This window comes from Saccostrea echinata, unplaced genomic scaffold (genome assembly GCF_033153115.1).
Source record: "Saccostrea echinata isolate AGI-Se365-2 ecotype Australia unplaced genomic scaffold, CSIRO_AGI_Sech_v1 ptg000002l, whole genome shotgun sequence".
Classification (NCBI taxonomy): domain Eukaryota; kingdom Metazoa; phylum Mollusca; class Bivalvia; order Ostreida; family Ostreidae; genus Saccostrea; species Saccostrea echinata.
The window spans coordinates 9015268-9040689 of NW_026889751.1; the positions used below are offsets into that span (position 1 = coordinate 9015268).

At 33.4% G+C, this 25422-nt stretch overlaps 1 protein-coding gene across 1 annotated transcript; it reads left to right on the forward strand.

Annotated features, from left to right (window-relative positions):
• The first annotated feature begins 3100 nt into the window (after window positions 1-3100).
• Window positions 3101-24901, forward strand: LOC133171885 (prospero homeobox protein 2-like). Its single transcript, XM_061306678.1, has 5 exons — window positions 3101-3493; window positions 6233-8197; window positions 14240-14394; window positions 20572-20716; window positions 23574-24901. The coding sequence occupies exons 2-5, from the start codon at window positions 6263-6265 to the stop codon at window positions 23757-23759; spliced, it is 2421 nt and encodes an 806-aa protein (XP_061162662.1). The 5' UTR covers window positions 3101-3493; window positions 6233-6262; the 3' UTR covers window positions 23760-24901.
• The last annotated feature ends 521 nt before the right edge of the window (window positions 24902-25422 follow it).

Consider the following 25422-nt stretch of genomic DNA (forward strand, 5'->3'; position numbering starts at 1 on the left):
AGGCTAACTACAGGAAAGGACACACTGCTGTCATTACAGCTGTCTGTAAGAGTTATCTCTCTTTCGTCCAAAGGCGGTGTACATATTTCATCGTTAATGACCCTCTGTGCATTAAATCAAAATGTTTTATTATAAATAATGCGCTTATCTATTTCATTTTCAACATAGGGTACGTGGTACCCCCCAGAAAAAATATTCAAAGACACTGAAGTATTGATGAAGTGGGGAAAATGACTGCAAATAAAGTGTTCAGTTCATTTATCTTAGACTATTCAAATGTTAAAGATTACATAAAAACACTGTAGAATATTAGTGCTCTTTAGTGTGCAGTGTATAGAGGGTTCTTCAGTTGAAAATAATTATATGAATATTTTTGAAAACTAATAATCAACAGTTGTAACTAAAGTTATGTTGATGCTCGATGAGGAGCGAGGACCTCCAAGTACTAATAATGGTAGGAAATCTTTAATTTATCTATAGTTTTCAATTAATCTAAAAAGTTTCTTCAATAACTCTGAAAATTAGACCGGAATGAAATTTTTAGCAAAATTAAGTTAAAATGTTTAATATAATTTAATCAACTGGAAGCATATCTTTAGTACAAATAATAATTTATCCTGACAAGACTTGCAGCAGCATCTAAACTTAGGCTTAATTATATATTTTTAAACATCCAGTTTTACTGGTGATGACATTACTTCATGAATTTATTTACATTTTATATATGTTATTTTTCGATCTTAAATATCTACAGACCTCAGTAAATCAAATGTCCTCATGCTGTGTAGATTTTATAGGTGATGGAAATTATCATTAATTTCATTAACAAAATCGAGATTAAAATATTAACATCGTACCCATACTCAGTTTTGTACATTTAATTTGTTCGAACCTTATGTTTTGACACTTGCTGTTTTATTCTTTTCAACTCACCAGTGTCACGAAATGATGAAGTTAAATTTAAAAAAAAAATGCATTTTCTGAGTATCCCAACAAAATCCAACATACAGGGAGCATGAATATGTAACTTAAATGCAGAAGTACCAGTAACACCTGTTAACATAATTAAGACGACATAGGAACACGTGCTATTGACAGGAGACACAGCTTTCTGTACGCTCGGTATCTCTCTGGGTTTAATGTATCCTGTAAGACAAAACCGTCTACATGCGTCAGGGAACAGCAAACAATGAACTAAAGGTTTTTTTTTTATTAAAGTCGATACATAATTTTTTTCTCAGGTAATTTTATTTGTTTATTAAAAGCCCCGATGCTATTCTTCTTCCTCCCTCCAAAAAATACAGGGGAAAAAACACGCAATTAGGCATTACCTAAAATCGATAACGTATTACTTAAATTTTTTTCTTATCTATAAGTAATATATTTATAAATACATTTCCAAAACCTTTATCATTTATTTTCTGAAGCAATGTATCTATAGCATTTCCGTTAATCTAACTTTTAATACCCGGTACCTTTTCCCTAAGTCAGACTGTACTATTGCCCCCACCCCCACCCCCACACACACTTCTCATTACAGGGAGGTGACGAAATTCTGGGGAGGATAATTTTTAATGAATCATATAATTAACAATCAGCACTATTTCCAAAAATATAGATATTTGGAGCCGATTTTAAACTGCAGTAAAACGTGTAATGCATGTACATAATCTTTCTCATGAAAATTTGCATATAACTGCAAAGTCCTGTATACCAAAGTGGAATATATATACTACATGTAGGGGTTCACAGCTCCAGATACATGTAGTCAGTGTATTTCAATATGCAGTAGCGAACTTTTTCTGTCGCACTTGCATTCTTTTGGAAATGAAAAAAAAATATTTCGGTTATGATAAGTTAATAACTGATCGGTTTTCAAAATTTTCGGTAATGCAATGCAGCCAAAAACAAACAAACAAAAACAAAATTAAAAAAAAAGATAAAAAAAAAAAAAAAGAAACAAAAAGAAAAGAAAAAGACCAAAACAGAAGAAGAAGACAATTTTTTTTAAGTGCAAGAGAATTAGATGGACATTTTCGCATTTTCTATCCAACAAAAGATCAATATTTTTGCAAGTCTACAAATAGATTTGAAATAAATATCTACACTGATGATATCCTATACAATCGATGATTTTAAATCACTCGTGATAACAAATTTGCAACATTTCATTTTCACTATTTCTAGCATAATATCTGTCACCTTTCTGAAGTTATGAGTTATTCTGAGTCCCAAGTCCAACAAACTGGCAAGTGACATTAAAATTTCATTCAACACTTGAAATATGTCACAACTGCAATTGGCATGCGCTCACATTCTTGGACTTCAATTTCTGAAAATGAAAATTATCATCATATATAGAAATCAAAAATATTTCTTTAAAATATTTACAGAAATCATCTCACATTTAGCCGCAACAGATTGAATTAAAGAAAGAGTTTACATGTATATGATGAATATCTGGTTTGAAGCCAAGTAGGGACAAACATGTCTTTGGTACAATTTTCAAAAAGTTTTAAAACCCAAGTTTGCAGAAATTATCTCCATTAAATCAAATAAAACGTAACTCTTTTAAAAAATTAAATAATAATTACTTGTTACTGTTGTGCATCTTAAGATTGTGAACTTAAAAAGTAAAATGAACGGATCGATATCAAAACATTCAAATAATTTACAAATAATAATTTTAAAAAAAAAAGGAAAAATAAAATCCAATTATATTTTATTTATACCTAATATAACAGATTAACAGATTGTAATTAGTGAGGGGTTTTTTTCCATTTCGTAACTAAAATTGTCTTAATTAAAAAAAATACAATTAATGAAATAATTAACGCGATGAACAAAGTAAATTTCCTATTGTCTCTAAGTACCAAATAACATCCATACACCCCGTCTGTTCTTCGTCTCTTGCCCAACAAATTTGACTTCTATATTTAAACAACATATTAAATATTTAGATAAAAATCGATGGCGAAGAAGAGAAATATTTAAATTAAGAGAATAAAAACCACATCCCTGAGATCGATACGGTTAATACAATATGTTTACGCTATTCAGCACAATAAAGTCTTCAGTTTATACTCTATCGATCCCAGCCACTTCAGTTCCAAGAGCTCGCACAATTTGGGGGCGGGGCTTGGTTTTGCTCATTAGCATAGAACCAATAAGGAGATTGTCAAGACACAACACTTGATGGCTTTTCATGAGTATTTAATGAATGGGATTTACATCGACTTGCGAAAGTCGCGTGCAGTGGGATGTGGCTTTCCCTGCGTTCAATCAAGATTTCTCTCAAGGACCTTATTTAATATATTAATAGTGATCTATGAGATCTCTCAGAACAAAGTCTCTTGTGTGAGCCACACTAGGCGTGAAGACGATTTCCCTTCCATTTTACAGGATATTAGTAATTTTTGAAAAAAAAGTTTTTTTTCCTTGTGGAAGTTTGCTTTTCACTGAAGACTTTCAGTCGAAGAAGAAACATCACACAGTAAGAAGCAATAATTTATCCATTTTATCTTTGTTATAATCTCTCAATCCATTTGGTAAAAATGTTATCTTCTATTCATTTTGTAAATTTTAATACTTTTCAAATTCATCAAAATTTGTTCATAAATGATTGGATACTGAAAGCTGGTTGAAAATGATGAATCATATCAATTTCACCATTCATATAATTTTTCTATAGGTAGTATATGATTTATTATAATATCTTCCTTTTTAGTTCATATTAAAAATTTGCTGATGAATTGAGATTTCAATTGTTGCTTAATTTATTGCATCTTAAAAATACTATTATTACTTATAGTTATTTACTTTCTTATTTATGGATGCTTTTAATGTATAGTAATGATACATCATTTTTTTTTTTATCACGGAAGGAAAAGTTTGTATTGTGAGGTTTTTGTGACAGGGTCTTAAGTAACAACACCACAAAGTGAATCTGTTTGTATATCACAGTTTACACGCTGGTCACACTAATTAGACCCACCCGATTTCTAACAAAGCGTTACATTTGGACATTTTCAACACACAGAGAGAAAAGGGAGAGAAAGAGATGAGGATAATTTAAACCACAAATATTTCACGTCCGTGATCAATATCTATAGATATGTACTCAATCTAAATTTAAACTTGACTTCAGTTCTTGGCAGTGTAATCCCACATAAGGGTATGCATCCCTGATAATAACCGACCCAAAGCTAACCCCTGCCGCAGTGAAGGCCAGTAAATTGTAGAAAATGATATTATGTGATAACTTGTTAAGATGTTGCCAAAGGAACTTTGAACAGCATAGAGTTATCTTAAGTCCATTTCGCCTGAATTATCAAACAGTTGGGACAGGATGAAGTCAGGGGACGCATTTAGCTTTAATGTGTATGTAAACATTTATTGACAACATATTATTTGTTAAGCTAATTTTGTTCAAAATTGATTTCTTTTGCAATTCCTTTCAACAAAAATTGTTATCTTAAAAATAAATAAATAAAAATTTTTATTTTTTAGACAAACAAAAATTTAGTAAATTATTTAACACTTGAGTTAATATTTAATTTTTTGTCAATGTAATTTCTTTCTCTTTTTTCTCCCTTTTATCTTTTTTCTTTTTTTTTAATTGATAAAAGAAGAAAATGCTAATGCTTTTAATTAATTTTTTTACGTATTTCATTAGCATTAGAAATAAAGCTAATTGTAACATTTTAATTAAAGATTTTAACATAAAATAATAAAAAAAAAATATCGACTTGTTTTATGATCATGAATTCAACAGTTATTGTATGCTTGATAATAATCCAATGAAAATTGGCGTCTGTAGCGTAATAATTCAATAGAGACGTTATACGCACTTTTTAAAGCGCATAATTAAAGCACACCTGAAGATAGAATTATTTGTCATTTCAAGACCCTTTAAACGAATTTGTTGTAGCATTTGATTGATTATTCAAATCATCCGTGTGCTACACAATTGAACGGTTATGCAATGAATATGAAAATTAACAGCATCTAACGACAGTAGTATGCCGTGTGATTTACCAACACGGAATTGGCCACCATCTTAAAAGATAATTTGTCTCCTCATTATTTTCTTTTCTTTATTTCGTCAAAACGTCATTCACAGAAGGGGACGGCAATAATTAGCTCACACATTTTCTATGATGTAGATACAAAAGCCGCGTAATTACGACAATTTGTCTGTCGCGGTGACGTCTTTAGAAGTGAGACACGCACTTCTTTCTCGCACTGTCCACCCGTGCGAACTCCCCTCCGAAGTCACGGGGGCCTGCCTTTCACCTGGCACTCTCGCAACAGTCAACCACCTCTCTGGAAGTTAAAGTGTTAATTCGTATCTCGTGGTCATTCTATGGTTTGAAACATAAGGACACAATGCTATAGCTCCTTGGGTAGTTGAGCGACAGGTGCGCTATGTGCCCGAGTCCTTCGCGTGGTCTTCATCAAATTGTAAAAGATATAATCACTTGATACTACGGTTAATGTAACATGTGTCGTTCTTATCCACTAGAAAGTGCCATTGTTATATTGTCTTTTCCTAAGGTAATAACACATAATGCGGGTTTTAATTTCGGCCATTAAATAAAGCCTCCTTTGAGCGGGTCCATACTCATACGCTAAAATTTAGACTGTGCCACGTTTACAATATTAGTATAATTATATTGGTATTGATTTTTCGTTATTTATAAATCAAAACAGGATTTTTAATTTTTTTTTTAAATCAATATATATATTTATTTTCTTCTTTGATATGTTAGCTGCAAAACTTTTAAAAATATTTTTTTTTTTAAGATGTTCGTTTGTCTTAAGTTATCGAGTTGATAATAGGCAAGATGAAATCATAATAGGTCCTCGAATGTAATAAATTCCAGACAATAAAAAAAATTCTTACTGTTAAAAATTATATTTTAACTTTTATATGAGATAATAATGAACCTAATTTATTAATTAATCATATAATAAATAAAACATTTTATCTTTATTGATTACGTCAGTGATAAGGGCCCACATACACCAAGTCCAATACTTCCGTAATAAAAAGTTGTTATCAATCACTTCATATTTCAATGTTTACTTTCTATTGACTCTAAAGGAAGATGCTGCTTTGTAAACATAAACTTTATAAAAAGTCTTTTTTCTGGGATTAATTCGCTACATCGATTAAGAAACATATGTTTAAATATATATTTTTTTTCTAAGCCCAACTATTTTCTTTTAGATCAATGATAGACGAATTTGATGCGGAGGGATGACATCTTTAGTTGAAAACTGTACTTCTCGCGAGTACCCTTCGGCGGTAGAGAAACTTAATTTCCCAAGTAAACTCCTGAGCTTGCACACCACCAATCATCTGAATTACAAAGTTCAGGACTCTAACGATAACCTACAGGCTGACAAAGAAAACGATGCTGACAGCGGATGCAATGAAAGCATAACTTCCCCCACCAAGTCAGACGATAATTCCCAGGGAAAACAGGACGGCAAAAACGACCAATCAGAGGATTCCAAACTTCTCAGAGACATCCTGCAAAACAAAGAGAAGGCAATGGAGAATAACAATATCGAGGAACCACGACTGTCCGAAAATTTTGAAAGAAAAAATTCAGAGGGCCATATGATGAAAAACATAATATCTTCCTTTAGTCAACAGGATGATGACAGGAATTCTCTTAACTCAGATTCCGGGGATGAGAGCGATTACGGGAGCTCTGGAGAACAAATGATAAATGGAGACGATTTAGACGGAAATGACACGAGATACGATGGTGACAGTGCCAGCGATAATGGACTTTTTGGACCCGAAGACAGCAAAGAAGCTAAGCGCGCACGAGTGGAAAATATACTGTCCAACATGCGCCCATCCTCTCGAGAATCAGGAGACCAAAATGGGATTCCCCTTCAAGAAGTTCGTCGACAAAAACGCAAACAGAATCAACCCACACAACATGAACCCAACTGGACTGACCCTTCTAGTCCCAAATATCGTCGAATGGAAGAAAGAATGGCTCTCCAAGATCAATTAGTCAAATTACAGCAACAATTGCACCTTGTTCAGAAACGTTATGTGGAACTCTACGATGAGGAACAGGATGGAGAAAACCAGACGCGATGTAGTGGCAGAGACTACTTCGTGGAGAGAAATTTTCCGGACAGGAGTATTCTTGATGTTCCAAAACTTAAGGATGGCAAAGTACTCCAAAGTGCAGAAAAGGCAATGAAAAGCCAGTCAAGTATATTGGAATCTCTGTCAGGCTCGAAAGTTCCTCATGACAGTGATAAAAAAAGTGATAAACAGAACATCCCCTTGCAAAAACTTGACATAGAAAATTTATCAAATTCATTAAAAAGTGGTCTGTCTAACATTCTTAATCAAACTGTTGATGACATTGTTCAAAAATTCATTGAGGAAAGATCTGCAAAACTACTAGAGAAAGAGCGCGAAAAGAAAAGAAAAGAGGAAGAGGCAATCAAAGAAGCAAAACAAAAAGAAGAAACGCGACAGAAACATCCCGAACAACATCCAGGTCTGCCTCCTTTCAGGGATCCATTCCACGATCTACGGCATGATCACATTGGAAGTATGGCAAGGATTTTGGAAAAAGCCAGTGCCTTCGATGCACCTCGGGGTTTACCTCCGGATCTACACAGACCACCCCACCATCCCCTGCCTTTTCCATTGCCGTTTTCCTACTTTCCGTCACAAATGATGCATCCGCCATCTTTGTATAGTTGTGCACCACCCACACTCACAGAGCCTGAACAAACTGAGGCTCTGCCTTTAGTAGTGAACGGTACCAGTACCCCCAAAAAGAAACGCACCAAAGTAACAGACACTAGACTCTCTCCTCGTGCAGCTCGTGCCTTACTAGGCCAAGACCCTATTCACCTCAACCCATCAGGCGAAATGGATCGCCATCCACCAACCTCGTTCCCGACTCTAATTCCACCGGTCCTTCCGACCAGTGTAGCAATCCCAAACCCCAGTCTACAGGAATCAACTCTAATGAGTTACTATAGAGACCATACACCATTTAGCGACTTATCTAGGAACCACTCCCCGATGCATAGGGAAAACTACTCGCCAAGCACGGCTCCATCCCCAGCGGACAGCATTAACACAATGATGAAGTTCGAGTCCATGGAGAGCGGCTCAGACAGCTATGATAACTCAAGTATGCACATGATATCCTTTTAGCTAAAAATACAAAAAAATAGACTGCAGGAGTGGGTAAGTGATCAGTTATTTATACAAGTTATTCTATACGATTCGTAATTTAAATACCCATCCTAGAACATGATTCTTTTTTTTTAAAAATCAAATTATAAATATTTCATTTCTCTTTTTTCAATTGTACAACACACCTCGCCATATAGATCAGTTTACAATGAATTTCTCTTTCTGTGTTTGTATTTTCTTCTTTCTCAGAAAAGTACAGTGGCATTTATTACATCATGAATGTATCTACATTATTTATGTATCGGATGTATAATGTGATTAAGTGTATTCAATGTGGATTATTGGCATGTCTTGTTCATGTTAATGGGCCCACTAATCGTAGCCATTTCATCACTAAATACCATTTACAAATGTATCTAACTCAACAGGCGTTATTGAAATTTATTGAAATCTTTATTACCCTCTCCGATTTCGCAGCGTAAATCGGGCTTTAGCTTTGACATTTTAAAGAGACAAAATACGGCAGTAAATAGCAGCTTTTAACATTATACCATCCTTTTGGAAGACAATAAGAATTTCCTATTGTTTCATACTCAATCAACAATTATGTAGATTTATGCGTGCATCCTCATCCATATAATTACCCGAACAATTTTCACCCCAGTCAAGTCACAGAACCAATTTCTTATCATCTTCTACACAGAGCTTAATTTGCCTCTTGTCGCTACTTGATGCGGCACACACACTCAATCATCGAACCATCCTTGGCTCTGTCGAATATCCCCCAGCTAGAAAAACCATGAAAGGTGATAAAGACAGTTTCTTATCGCAGAAAGTTAGAATTTTTTAACCATCATAATTGTATCCTCTATACGGCTTTTCAGATCCCATCCAAAAGGTGGGATGATGGCAGGGTCGATAATCGGGTTCGAGAAGCATAAAATTTCATTAACATTGACAACATCTTTATCCTAAGTCAATTCATAAGTGCTTTATGGCCAATTATGTCATCTTTGAACTGAATAATATCTAGCTGAGAGCAAAAAGACAAGGATAATGCTTGGTTTCTCAGATACTTATCTTCTTTGGTCCCAACTTAATTTCCATATCAATATCTTCTACCTGTCATTGCAAAAGGTCAAAAACTTTTTGCATGTGCTTTGGTGCAAGTGAGTGCTTTGTTAGTTGCTACTCTAAATAGAAACCACCAAATCAGCCACGGCCATTGGTATAGATATATTTAGTAACAGTTACCCTTAAGAGATAGCGGGTCCGGTTGGCACGTTACGCAATGTAAAGTTCCTTTTAAGCTGATTAGCGGTGCACCTTAGCCATTATTTCTGTGATCTTTGGATATTTTCTCGTCAAGTTCCTTTTAATAATCTTCTTTTTAATCTGTTTCTATCAGCAGGTCTTTCTATAGATTAGCCTGCTACAAGAAAAATACATTAAGATTTCCACAAATGTGTCTAGCAATCAACATAGTCAACGACATACACTTGTAAAAAGCCAGATATCTTGGCATTAAATGAAACAAATGAGGCATTGTTGATCATAAGAAGCTTTATTGTCCCCGGTGTTTTATTTCGCCCTTTCATGGAAACAAGACATTTATTAATAATTTAGAGAAAGAAAAGGAAAAGACTCCTCGTAATTTGGAGTTAAAGCCGAGGTGAATCGGCGTAGGCATTTAGATATTCTCGGTGATAAGACTAGCTTTACTTGACTGCATTCGTTAATTGGAAATCTTCACATATGTAACTTTCCTGGTCTTTCCTTTAATGGCAGAATTGTATGACGTCTTTGGCTCTTTGGAGTTGGAACAAAGGATGTTCATTTCTTTCTCTGCAGGAAACAACCAACCGTATTATTCTTTTGTTATTCTAGATTTCTTTCCCCCTAGTGTCGCTTTTAATTTACCTGAGTAAGATACAAGAAGATAATAGAGTCTTTTTTTAATTTTTAAAAGTATTTTCAGAATTCTATCTGAACCCGAAGATAGCCCATAAATACAGAGGTGAAATCTATGTGACATTTAAATTGTTTTAATGTAGAATAAAAGAAAATTTACATAATCTTTGACATATTTAAATCATTAAAAAGGAATTTTTTTTTTTAATTTTTTTTTTCCGTTAGTTATTAATTTCTTCGTTTATTTTCCAAATAAATTTAGAATTTCTAGAGACAGAGTCAAAAGATAATATAACTTTTACGTAAAAAACAGAATATGAAATATTAATATAACTTTTACGTAAAAAACAGAATATGAAATATTTCTAACAAACTGATAAAAAAAAGACTTTTTAAAATTTTATATGCATTTCAAAAGAACCTTTCTTGAAAAAAGTATCATATTCTATGACTGGGATAAACCTTATAATGGACTTGGCCAACGGTCACGCATGCGTTGAAAACCTTTTTTTCTACGGCGATTTTAATCTTAAACACGTGTTTGATTTCGCTTTTAGGACGGTTCTTTTGAATTTCTTTTCTAATGAAAGTTGATTAAAATTTCATAGAGGGGAAACATGCAATTTTATTTTCCCGTAAAACGCCTTTTGTCTCAATTGATGATGGGACTTTTTTTTTTATCGTCGAAGCGAGAGATATGGAGGCAGCAATGCGCAGTGCGCGACCTGCAGCTGTATTATACGATCAAATGGTCGCCGGGAATAGAAACCCCTCTTGTCTGAAAGATTACTAAAGTAAAATATTTTCCATTCTTGATCAACATTTATTGTCTTCTATAAATGCAAGTGATTAAGACATGGCCATATTGATTATCCCTAAGGATGATTTCTTCATGTCTTTTCTACATCTAATGAACCTTTACACAGAAAGCTATTCGCAGTAGGGAATACAAAATGTGTTCTTTTCATTGTTGCAGAAAAAAATGAAAGCCGCCTTACGTAAAAGTAGAAAAACTGACATTTTATGTCTTGTTCTTTACAGCAAAAATATTGCCAATTTACTTTTATTGAAAACAATAATCAATAATTAATAATAACACTTAAAAGCTTTAAAAGATCACCGCTAACTTTGCTTCTAGTCAAGCGTTGAAAAGAACCGGATCACCGCTAACTTTGCTTCTAGTCGGCATTGAAAAGAAGCGGCAAAGATTTTACCAGGGATGTAAATCAATTAAAATTCTCTGCTGATTATTCATTCATTTTTTTAAACATGTCCAGAGTTCGAATACTTGTGTCCCAGCACGTGCGTTACATGACATTCTAACGAGCAAATTGGGCATGACACAATGCCAGAAACATCGGCGCTGAAAAATGAGTGTCAGAAGAATAGGTATATGTTGTCCATATTTTCTAAATGGAGGAATAACCCGAATTGCGTTCATCAGTATGTTATCATACCATTCTCAAGCTAAATTCCTGTAAAGGTTAACACGATGCCTGTGCAGCTGGTAGGTGACAAAACAAAATGTCGCTTTAGATCAGAATAAATCAAAATAACTGTATGTCAGATACCTAAATAATTCTACTGAATATGGGAAAGTAAATCTTTAGCCAAATACATGGGCATGTGATTTGCAAACGAGACAGGCGATGAAATGGAAAGCAAAACAACGCCATTGATGGCCAAGATGTTGGTTCTTCTTTTACTCTGTTGAAGTAATTTCGTTAGAAAGGGAAAAAAAATAAATATTTTCCATTATAAAATTCATAATTTGAGATAAATTCAAGTGAAGTGACAGAAAAATTTAGTCGAAAGTTAAACTTTGATCACGTGGTTGACAAACGATAATGGCCGCGTGCACCTGTTACTTCATTCGTGATCAGTTACATATCTGCAGGCCTTCTTTTTACTGCAACATTTTGTCTTCAAGTGTCATTTAAATTCGGCGTGCTAACGTAACAGACTTTGTGAAGTTGAAATGATCCCCGATATATAGGCCCTCTAAGATGATTACATACCTTTAGTTAATACATATAGATTTTCTAAGGTTGGCACAGGTGTCGAACAACTTCACAACCCAAGTTATAGTGTCTCAAATGTTTTGTCTGGCTTCGTAGTAAATTAATTATAAGTGCATCAAAATAACAGCAAGTGTGAAGAAGACGCGATCTTTATGTTGTCTCTTAAGAAATATTGCATTTTGGCAAGTATGCAGTAGTTTTTGATGCCTCATCAGCGATTTCTATGTTCTCATGTCAACCCAAAGATCTATGACCTTTGCTTAAGCGTCTCGATTTTCATAAGTCAGAGATGATCATTTTGAATTACCGGAAAACTTTTCAAAAGTATTTTTCCGATCGTTAATTGCACAATTGATTGCATTCTTTCCCTGAAGTGCTTTCTGTATTATTAAATATTAATTAAAGACGGACCGATTCACATTAGGAAAAGTGGAAAAATATAACATTGAAAATGTTCTTAGAAACTGGAAACTCCCAAGGGGGCGATACCGAACCAAACATCGTTTTCTAATTGAGTTTCTTTACACAAAATCAGAGAAGTAGTTGGAAGAACCAGGGAATCAAAGACAGTTTTTTTTTTATGAACAATGATTGCTATTACGAAAATTAGATTTTGTCGAGGAAGTATAATTTCAATAATAACGTTGGTCGCATGCATGTTCATCGTTTGACAATATTTTGCGGTAAAGTAGAATTGGGTTTGTAAATCAGAAATTTCGAAATCTGCGCTTTCTTTTCAAGCAAAGAAAAAAAGTCCCGAGGAAGAAATAATTTCTTTTCTTTGATAGAATCGTTAAGTTTAATTTTTCTCTGATTTTTTATCACTTAATAATAGTATCCGAAATGTTTAATCTGATGACGATGATGTTTTTCTCGTAGAGAAACGACCTTTTATTAAAGGCTTTATTAGCCCTAGTTACAATTTCAAAAACAAAATACTCACTAAAATAAATCAATAAATAGAAAGTTTTATCATGTGAGTAACATTACTTAATTTCAGACAACGGACCACGAGTAATGGCGCGTTAAAGTCAAATTTTTAACAGTTTAAACGTCGTTCAATTGTAAAATATTTGAAAGTAATTAGAATCCACAGCCTGTAAAGCTAAATGAAAGCATTGATACAGGAAGGGTTTTGGAGCCTAGAACATTACCACCAACAATAATCTTCAGGAATAAAGAAAATTCTCTAGAACGGTATCGTAATATAGCCGTCACCAAAACGAAAATATAAGCCGACGGGCGCCTTCCAAAAGTTAGCACAATTTATGATGCTTTCAAGCAGAAAACGGGAGATTTTTTTTTTTGGTTTCTAATATTGAAAGGTGCTAAAACCATTCAAAAGTCATTGAACTTTTCTAGATTTTGGTACATTAAATTCAAGGATAATATCGTTAATATTTTCATATAATTAAGTTATTTACAAATAATTACCTACATTTCTGCTAGTTTTATTCCAATAAGATAATTTTTGTGCATATTTATTTTCCTCTAGAAACCCTGAAATTGATAATCATGAAAACCTGAGTCGTATTTTCCTTTTCAACTTATAATTTCTTACAAAGAATATAACGTAAGAACTTTTCTCCTTAGTTTCTCATTCAAGTTTCTGACTTGGTACTTCTCTAGTCAAATTTTTCCTGGTGATGTAGCCATGGAAACATTAGAGACAATTAAATTTATACACAAATATTTGTTCATTTAATTGTGGTTTTATTTTCTTATGCATTTTCAATTCATCCTTTCCACTTGAAAAAAAAAATTACTCTATTCCACTAAACGATTCTTATACATTTCCAATTATTTAATAATTGTCATATTTTTTATCCATTTTTTTCTTTCACTTAACTGAAATCTCTCAGATATCTTGTAAGAATATAATAAACTTATATATAAACAATATCTTCAACTGTACCTGATATATATATATATATATATATATATATATATATATATATATATATATATATATATATATATATTGATTTTTGGGGATCACTTCTTTTAAGATTTGGTTTTTATTTATTGAAATTTTATTTTTAGTAACATATATAAAAAGGTGTATAATTGAAAAAAAGAAAAAACTCTTTATGTATTATGACCTTAACCATCTTACACTAGTACATTGACTCCTATGCATCTGAGGAAGGCCAAACTGATGTTCTTTTACGTCCGATACCCAAGCTCCGCCATTTTGAAAGTGTACTTCCCGGATGTCAAGTTCAACAAGAACAACACTGCACAACTCGTCAAATGGTTCAGCAATTTCCGGTAAGTTTCGAAATTTTGATTTTAGTATTTTTTTTTAATTTATTTATTTATCATTATTTTTTTTGGGGGGGGGGGATTTTGGTTTTGTTTTGGGTTTTTTTCTTTCTTTTTTACTGAGCTGAAAAAAATTACACCTCAATTTACCTTCTTGCAATTACTTCATTTATTTAATCTAAAGGAATCATGCACTAAAAAAATAACTCATTGTCACTTCTTTATATTAAACTTGAAAGTATTTCGATGAGTAATATGCATCACGACTTTCTCTGCAATCAGAGAAATGTAAAGTGAGGGTTAAAAAAGAAGATGACACAACCATGGAGATAAAATCTTCTCATCTTCTGCAAATATTGAATAAATGCTTCCCTCACGACTGTTTCCGGACATTTGAAATATTCCGTCTTCAAACAGATATTTTCGTTTAAACAAACTTTAATGTAATTCTAAATCGATTGGCATCTGTTTGTTCTATAGATTTCTCCACAGTTGATATTATCAGAAAAACACGGTTTTAATACCATTAAGTTGGTTGATTTTTTTTACCTGCTAGTTCTCCTTTTATCTCCTAAAGTGATGCTACATTCTTTAAAATGAAGAAGGACAAAAACCCAATTACAAGCAATGGTTATAATTGCAAGGCGTTCTAATGAATTCCATTTCCCTGTTCACATATTGGTCAATGTATCTTTGATGTATTCGGTAACCGAATATACCCCACTGTCCTGGAAGTGCCATTGTTGTTTGAAACTCTGAAAGTCGTCATAAATCATGCATTGTGTTGTATATCAACTATCTTAATCGTTGCACTGTCAATATTTGAAATGGATGGAAACGAAGTGGTCTTTTGTTTGCTTTTGTGGAAGAATTTTCTACAGATACTCAATTTGTTGAGCAGAAAATCGAAGACGAAATGGTATACCACAATTTTTGTGTTGCACCTACAAAAGTTCTAATCGTTCTAAAATTCGACGGTTGCGTGTGGGCGAGAAGTTTACATTGATGCATTTTTTTTCACCACCTTTAAAAAAAATAACCGATAAAATGATAGGGGTTTTAGTAGTAAGAAAGTTGTTTGGAAATGCAAATGTAGATTGTTTTAAATGATCATGCACTTTCTGCATTCTTCTTTCTTTCTTTTTCACATAGATAATGAGCATTTCCGAAGCATGAAACACTGTCTCGACGTAGATAAGACAAAATACATCTACATGTATCATCTTTTTAGATGACCTCTACATTTTTACTCCTCTTACGTAACTTCTGTATAACACAGGATGGGGGGAGGGTCTACACTTCAACATTTAGTTTACGCGTTCTTAGTTCTTTTCCTTCCTAGTGTCATTTTATCTCAAGATAATAACCACAGGAAATTAATATTCGAGTGATGAAAACAAAAATTTATTCCCACTCTAGCCAGACTCTCGAAACAAAGGATTTATTTTTCTTGGCTGGTGTGATAAATTAGCCCTTTCGTATTCCCTCCGTCTATGCAAACAAGAATATATCAGGCTCTACGTTGATTTGTCCATATTAATCAAAATTATTGTATTTATAAGAACGGATCCACGAACACCTGCCGTATAAAAATATAACACTCAAGAAATCTTGATGACAGGAGACTTAATTTACTGGTGTAGGTACCCAGTCCAATTATAGCCGCCATTTTTTCATCTGAAAAATATTTTACAACAGCAAGGGTGTGAAATCAAATGGAAAACAGAGAGTTTAAAGGGTAATAAAAACCATATCGGGCTTTGGCGTTAAAGATTCTTAAACTTTGTTATTAACTGTATTTCGATCTAGCATATGTAAGGCCTTAAAGATATCACGTGACTCAAGTAAACATCTTTTGGGTAATGTTTAACCCTGGCAGCTGTGAGGTGCGGTGTAGATTTTCACGGGGATCTTTTTGTTGGTGAAAATGTCCTTGCACGAAAAGTCTTCTCAAATTAGCTTTAATTTCGAATTTACTTGCAAGCTAAAATAGTCGAATGCAGAAAAATGGTGGATGTTAGTATAATGTAAATTCAAACAGAGGTTGAAGCATTTATGCGTCATTTGTATATTCGAAATCTATGGGAAAAGAGATTTCCAATCTTTCACAAAATGTTATCTTGTGACATTTAGAAAATGATGTCGACTACTTACACAGGGCGGCTTTTGTCTTAATAGGATCATTACTCCATCTCGCCCATCTGCTTATGGCTGCCCCATGTTGGAGAGCTACCAGTCTTGTAACCTTTTGAGAAATTGAACAATTAGGGCAATTCCGAGGGATCACCGTTTCCATATTATATTATTAAAGCAGTTCATGGAGAGGAAAATTGACGAGGCTCTCAAGGAAATTGTGCATTTTGAGATTTGACAAATCATCAGTAAATTATGTCTGTCAAATTAAGTAGTCAAATAGAAATAGAATAACACCAGCGATGACGGTTAGCAATTTTTTTTATAGTTTGATGGGATATAAAATAAGAATTAGGAAGTACTTGGGCTGCAATGCTTCTGGTATTAAAAGTGTTGATGGCAATATAATCAAGATACTAATCGTTGGTAGCACTAATAGCCCAATAGCATTGTACCTGTTCGGGGAAGGAGTACATTTTGACTAAATATGTAAAAGTCTAAAATCATGTACCTGTTGGAGAAAAAGTTTTCGATTTTTGAGTGAATTTTTACTAAATATGAAAATTAATGCTATCTCATGCAAGCAAAGTTTCCTTTATATTTTCTGGGATAATATAATATCAACAAAGGTATTAAAAATTTATATATACCCGTCGAAAATTTTCATTGGTCAAGAGATATCAATTATGCATAAATTATACGCTTTACATATGTTCCACTTAGAGCTTTTTATTTTATTTTAAAAGAATTTTTAACATTTTTATTTGGCATTCTTTTAAAAATATTTAACATTTTTGTAATCTCAGTTCAATTGTAAACAGATGAAATTCAAATCATTCATTGTGTGGTACAGAAGAAAAAGGTCTTCTTGAAGTATTTTTAAAAAAATGAAACACATGTCATTCCTATATTTTATTAAATAATATATATTCATTTCGTTTGCGTAAAAAAATCATAGAAAAAAATTTACATGATGTTATTAGCAGTTTTATTCATAAAAAAGAATGACTTTCCCCCTAACACTTACTGATGATCAAGATATTGACGAAATTCCTTATCAACATCGAAATGTCAACAGGTCTCAAACACGGATATTAATAAGATATTAATTTTCTTCATAACTGAAAGAAATGTATAAGTGTAAATTAAATTTGTTACCTTGGTAAGGGTATCATGAGATTCATCGACAGGTGTTGACGGAAATTGATATTTTCTTTGTTTGACAGAGACTGTCGTAGATCTACTTTTTGTGTGGAGGAAAAAAGAAATTTACACTTTATTGAAGAAGTCCATATAAGATTAATTGTTTTATTGGGTGTTCTTTGTTTGTATATTGTTCAGAATTCCAATTTCATGCACCAGATTTACGTAATTAGTCCAAACTGTTTTTAGACCCACTGTATTCCGTTTCCTTTTTCCCCCCTTAGTGGCGTTGCGCAGAAAAATGCGCATGGAATGCATTAATCACCTAAGAATATCTCGTTCTAGGAGTTTGTAAGTGTATATTCGAAATGTTGTTCCATGAGATGAAAAAGGGAGGGGAACACCAGATTGGTCGAAGTCTCTGGAGAAACGAACGAACACCAACGCGCCCTGAAAATTCATCACCAAACACTTCGTTAATAATAGGAAATATGATTTATACCAGAAAATTAATTACATTGAGTAGCACTGAAAGAAGAATAGGATATTCTATACGGAGAAGTACAAAAACATTAAGAAGCTTCTAATAAGAAACCTAGCAAATATAACCCTGCACTAATTAATGAAATACAATTAATATAAAATTTACTTCTCATAACCTCGCAACTAAAAGTGCCCATATTTGAGATTTTCCCTCAATGTCTTGCCTGTTTGTTTATTTATTTTCATTTCACCTTGATTTTTTTGTTTTTGTTTTGATTTTTTAATTACAAATTAAATAGTTCAAAGTACCGTTTACTGAGTTTAGTTGAAGCCCCCTTTCACGACAGCTGCCAAACACACAAACCCGTGTAACGACCGTCAAATACGGACTTGATATCCAGTGCTCTGTAATTATCCACAAGTGCCCGTCAATTTTCTGGTAAAAGAGAGTTGTCTTTAGGCGGAGAAAATGACAAAACGATATTTCTGCGAGGAAAATTTGACTCTTATGACTTTTTGATTGATAATTCGTGTACCTTATTAATGCTGCTCGCATCATCCACTTTTCCAAATGGCAGCAAGTTCTTCTGATTTTAAAATTACATATGAACAAATATATAAATCAATAGTTTTTCAAAAATCTTCCGCTCATTTAATTTGTTCGAACAGATGCTTTTCAATGGCTTTTTTCAAAAGCGATAATTTCTTTCAATACTCTCCCCGTTTTGCAGTCTTATAAGAAAAGATTTGTCAATAAATCTAATCTAAACTTTCTTGATTCTATTAGAATTTCTAGGAGATGAGATTAGCTAAATGACAAATATCTCGAAGAAAAGGAAAATGAGAAAATAAACTCTCATAAATTTGGGATAAATTGGTGGAGTTTGTTGACTTTCTGTCAAATTGGGGGGAGATTTGACGTGGATACAACTATTTCCAACTAATTTACTCGACAGAATTCCGTCTTTAATTTGTTATGTCAACAGTCTTTAGTCAATAGTATAAGGCAATACAAATAAAGAATATTGATGATGCGTTAGTCATTACACGTGTCTAATACCTCCCCGCATTTTCTCCCCCCAAAATTGACCAGTCGGGATTTTTTTTATATTCGTAGACGTTTTGTAAACTGTGCAAGATTGTTCGCTTTTTTTAAATAATCCATATAGTTATGGATAAATGCCCCTCCCTGGACATAAAGACGCAGTGAGGGGACTGTCGTATACCTAATGTTTGCGATGGTATGATAAGACTCCCCCATTATTAGCCGTATTACAGCGACTACAAGAAACGTCCTCAATTCTAAGCTAATTTCTCTCATTGTGTACAAAGACACTTAAAACTAATTAAGACGTTTTAGAACTCCAATCCAGGTATTTAGGGCGATATTACTCATTGGGATGACATGGATATGTTCCTAAGAAGTCTAATTTTCCTTTAATTTGGCTCCGTGCTTGAAATTCTTCCGTTTCATGTTGTGTCAAGAAACATAGTTGAACGATACGATATTAATAAAATAGGAACACTTTCTATAGACGGGAGAAATTAGAAGACATAGCTTCAGGGATATAGAGTTTCGGACTCATATTCTTAAGGATGATGTTGATTTGAAATTGGATTTGTTTTTTTAAAATTTACTAAGGAAGGAAACATCTTCTGTATTTAGTAAATTACCCTATATATATGTATTTTTTTTTTCATCTATGTCACGTTTTTCACTGAATTTTTGCCTTGATGCCCCACTTTTTTAAATAACCTTATTCATATGAATAACTTAAAATAAATTACAGAAATCATTTCTAGTAATCTACTGTTCTTGTGGGAAAGAGGCGGATGTTGAAAGTCTATTTGATCAGGGCAAACTTCCATCCTTCTCTGTCGTGGGAACACTAATTTCAGAAAGTTCAATTGAAAATAGATCCTGGATGCCTTGATACTTTCTGGCACACTTTCTTTGAAAATTGAATTTTGTCCTCATCTGTATAGAAGAGGAAGTTATTCTGATTATGAACACAAATATAGATATTTGAGATGAGAAGACTTTAATGAAATTACAGTTCGGGAAGTGATGAGGCTTTGATGACAGTCTGTGCGAGTTACTTTAAGTGTTTATTAAGTAATCTTAATTACAATGAATCCTCAGACTTTAAATAGATTGTAAAGTTTTGTCTGACCTTTTCAAAATTACCGACAAATTTAGAAATCGTAAGATTCCAGATATAATCTTGAAATTAAAAAATCGAAGTGATTGGTGACAAGTAGTACTTGCACATGTAATATGCAAGGCTTATAGGGAAGCGATGTTTAAAGTAGTCTAACTGTTACATCAAACATGTAATGCATTTAACATATGATAAAAGAAAATACACATGTTATACATTTTATAATTTTTTTTTTACATATAATGATGTTTTTTTTTTATAGGGAATTCTTCTATATTCAAATGGAGAAATATGCCCGACAAGCCATTGCAGAAGGGTGCAAGTCTGTTGATGACCTTGTAGTCACGACAGAGTCCGAGCTGTACCGAGTACTAAACCTCCACTACAATCGGAACAACCAAATAGAGGTTAGTTTATTTTGAATCTTGTGTTTACAACACTGCTGGATTCATCTTTTCCTTCTTTCATCTAAATTTACCAAACGTACCAGCATTATAATAGGAGGAAATCAAAGCCAAACCTCTTACAAACACTGCAAATGAAAGCGTCTCTTCGGCACACAAGCAATCCCAGCAAATGTGTTTTCTTCCTTGTGTATTTCAAAAGAATATTCTAGAAATTGGCACCAGAAATCATTTTAAAATCTACAGATTTCATATATTATTGATCAGAGAAAGAAAAAAAATTCAAACAAACAGTAATTTGCAATCGTGAATTTGGCTAAAATTGAGTGACCCTCTCTTAATTGGATGCTTTCGTGAGTAAATATATGTGAAAACAATCTAGTCCTGGTTCCACCCTCCCTAAGTCTCTCTGGAAGTTGAGACACGGAACCCCAAGTCATCCGTGTGATTTGCTTCTGCCTCTAGTGTAATTAACAGATGAGAAAGAACGGGTTTGCGTTGTCGTGGACTATTTTTTTATGAAGTGCTATCTGTCTTGATCTTTTTAGAAACATCATTACTCTGTCAAGACAATTAATAGGGAGTTTTGATGATGACGACGTCTAAGTAAGCCAGGCTTCTCAACAACAGTTCTTTTTAATCAAATTAAGTGTTATTATTTGCATAAAATTCCCTTATGAAAAGTCTCCAAAATACACAAAGCTGAAAACGTCGTATAAATCACATTCTGGTCACGGAAAGAAGAAAGGCTCGATGTATATACTCTTATGATTAAAAATGAAAGGGGATACTCCTGTATGGAGTAATAGAAAGCGATGACAATCGTATTCAAATAACTATGATATATCACATTAATTATTGATAAATTACTCCCAAATCGCCATCTCCTCTTCGTGTCTGTAACTTCTAGGAAGAAATTCCATATCACCAAATGGAACTTTATCAATATCCGAATTATTGCTAAGATGATACAATTAACTAATGCCTGTTTACTTCAAGTTTATTAATGTTGCTATCTACTGTCATAAGGGACCGCCTTTTCAATCTACTTGAAAGTCTTGTGCTCCAGAAGTGTTGCGGTGTCGACCACCAAGATCATCTTTTTAGCTCACTAACATTTATTTTCCGCATTTCCTATGGCCCTTGGGAGACTCACTTCGATACTGAACATGGACCAGTCAGATAGAAAAGGAGATATTTCTCAGACAATACTCTAAAAAGGCAGATTACAATCAGGTCCCTAACTCTGAATGTAGCTTTGTAATTCTTTCAAGAAAACTGCAACAGATAAATTAATTGGATTGAAGTCGGTATGGGTTTTTTTTTTGTAATTCATCAAGACAAGTCAATAAACTGCAACCAGCAGAAGCAATTTCCATCTCCCCGGGGAAAACCTTGATGTATATAATAAGTACTGTACTTGGACTTATTTGGTCGACTTGTATAAGGTCACGGGTCATTATATTAGGTTCTTCGCCTTCATCAGCTAGTTCTATATATCTTAAAAATGGGGGAAAATGCTTGTAAATATGGAAATTTTTGATAAATATCTCTAGAAAAAAATGTTTGAGAAGTAACAGTTTGTCGCGGGATAAATCAAGCCCCGGTTTCCTTTACCACGTGCAAGTGAGAAGGTAGTGGCTTATCAATCGTGAAATTTAGATGCTTTCAATTAATTAGTTGCCATCTTCCGCGAACCTGTTGCTGCTGAACGAAGCAGCAGCAGCTTGTCTTCAATTGCTTAATGATCATCACTTGACACGACGATGGGTTGGTTGCCTTAAGGCAAACAAGGACAAGAAAACTGAAAAATATTTATACCATTGTCAACATTTCAATCCATAAAGTTTACAATTAAGCCGTATATGCTGCATCAATGACAAAGTTTTAATTCCTTTGAGGTATTTTTTGTAAATTTTCATTTCAAATTAAAAAGATTTCTAAGGATTGATTGAATAATTAAGTCTGTTCGGCCTACATATTGGACACATGAAGCAGCTACGGGAAAGGTTTCGTTAAGATAAATTGTGTAAGGACGATTTGTAGTAAATAATACGAACAAGTATAGCAAAATGCCCGGGGGACCAGAATCTACCAGTCGCGAAAATTTGTCAAATAGCAGCTGTAAATGATCTCATTATAACTCATGATGATATAATATACAACCAGCATAAAGCAGCATTGTCAACAATTTTAAAGTCCTTCATTTATTAGTGATGGAGAAAAACACATTTTCCTATCTTGATCGTTGACTTTGGCTTGCTTCATTATCGTCTTGGGACCAAAAATAAAGATAGTTCGAGGAAGCAATTTAATGAATTCTTGCTACATCACTCCCTTTTTAATATTTCATCATTTTGGGGGGCTTGATTTTACATCTGACAGGCTGGGGATCAGTGGGAATCAGAGAAACGGTGTCTTCTAATGCTTTTCTTTATTGCCTTCCTTCTGGGAACAATTTGCGTGGTCTTTGCTAATTTTCATTGATACCTTCATAAATCAGGGGGTGTCCAATTACCTTTAGGACGAATCCAGTGGATTTTGGGGATTTTTTTCCTTAAGCTCCCTTGTCAACTTACACTCGCTACATGTCTTACCAATGTAAATCAATTTCTTAGACAAATCTGCCAGACGAAATTAAATATGCATGCTCCCTGATCTGCCACCAAGCGTCAAAGTCTTCAGAACGCGATCACCGACGTCTTAACTTCTCCTATTCCAGTGTTAAAATATAAAATCATTTAGACAGCCGCCTTGTACGGCATATTCCGACATTCGAGTAGGGCGATGTATTTTGCGTAAAAATAACAACCAGTTGGTATTGTATTTCTATATTTTCTGTGTTTTTCCTTTGTTGCAGGTGCCAGATAACTTTAGACTCGTAATACAGGCCACCCTGAGGGAATTCTATAAGTCTGTCGTCGCCTGCAAGGATTCTGAACCTTCCTGGAAAAAAGCTATCTACAAAATCATCGCTCGCATGGATGACGGTCTTCCAGAATATTTCAAATCGCCAAACTGGATGGACCAGCTAGGCGACATGTAAACAAAGAGCACAGAACAATTTCGTAAATCAACATATGTGAAATGTTTTGGGAATTCCAAATCAACAATTTCTTTTGTTGTTTGTGCAATATTCCTCACTTGTATTCAATATTATTTTTTTATTTCCATAAGAAATATTTTGAAGGTTCATATATACCAGTTGTTTTGTCTAGTTTGAGTGCTATAATTTATTGTTTTTGTTCGTATGTCAGTTTAGAAACTTGACATTTGCAATAGCACCATTATCTGTTTTGACATTCCCTTTGCATAATCCATATGAAAAAAAGCAGTTTTATTTTTTTAAACTGCATTACAACAAATAACATTCCTGTATTGATTAAAAGGCGGTGTTGAGAGCAACATGTTTTGTCTTTTTTAATATAAGAAATGCTCAAAAGCTGTCATTCTAGTCATAAACGCCATCAAATCGTTAATATATAACCCTACGTACTGGCCACTGATTTTTACACCTTTACCGTGTTGTGCAATGATTCCAAAACCTTTTTTTTTTTGTTTTAATTTTACATGTATATACACGACTCGCATGGATTGGCATGATAAGTGTGTTTAGAAAAATGTACAAATGCTGCATCTGTTTATAGACTAAAAGATTGTGTTCTGATCGAGTTATATTTGCGGACTTTTACTCTGCTTTATTTTACAACATGCCTTGATTCAATGTATTTGCACTTGATTCACACTTTTAGTTTAAAATGATTTGATACTTTACAAAACCTAGTCAAATAATTAGCAACATGAGATTATTGCCCATTTGTTTTTTAAATCATATTTGTGCAATCACTATTCTTTGATTGGCAGCTTCATTGTCATGTTTTTTTTTTCTTAACCATGAAAATTAACCAATCATTTTTCATTTCTTTTCGAATATTTCTGCTCCTAAATTTACATGTAAATTCTAATCGATGAGGAAGTACCAATAATGTATATAGTATACGTACTTTTAATGATGTTGAAATCATCAATCTGCAAGGTTGTCTTGTAAATTTTTAAATTATCCAGTATTGACAATGAACAGGAAATATACAGTTTTTCCGGAAATGGCGATGCTGTAAGTTGACATAACTTTTAAAGTATTCTTGTATTCGCTGTAGATTAGATTCAATAAATTGTTATGACCAATAATCAGATTATTTATTCTTAGACAGAGAGAGAGAGAGTGTCGTCGTTCGAGGAAATACTGGAAATAAAGAATAACTGCTAGGGAAAACTATATTTCCAGGTACTGACATACACAAGATTTGTCACTACAGACAATAAGCAGAGTGTAATTATTTTCTGGACAGTAAACCGAGAATAGGCTTGAGTCAAAATTTAGAATATATCTCCTGATTTTTATTTCATAAAAATATAATCTAAAAAATTGCATGTTTGACACCATGATTTTTTATTTTTAAAATTAATTCAAAAGTTACGCTAATTTGAAAATTTTAACTTTAGTCTGTTCTCAGTGTTTTTGTCTGGAGACTTGATTCCCTCGGTGATTTAGTACATGTCGTCAGGAATTTGATCTTGTATAGCTGTGTCTAGCTGTAGCAATGTCTATCCCTGCATGGACTGTTGGTCACACAATCTACTGAAAGTTTAAGGGCACCAGGTGATACTCAAAGAATGGTCAAACTTTAATTAAAAATACAATATAAAAT

What these genes read in the sequence shown, in the direction of transcription:
- LOC133171885 (XM_061306678.1), top strand. Translation starts at nt 6,263, where the DNA reads ATGACATCTTTAGTTGAAAACTGTACTTCTCGCGAGTACCCTTCGGCG. An exon ending in AAATGGTTCAGCAATTTCCG is followed by an intron (nt 14,395 to 20,571) that starts GTAAGTTTCGAA and finishes TTTTTTTTATAG; the next exon opens with GGAATTCTTCTATATTCAAA. An exon ending in ATCGGAACAACCAAATAGAG is followed by an intron (nt 20,717 to 23,573) that starts GTTAGTTTATTT and finishes CCTTTGTTGCAG; the next exon opens with GTGCCAGATAACTTTAGACT.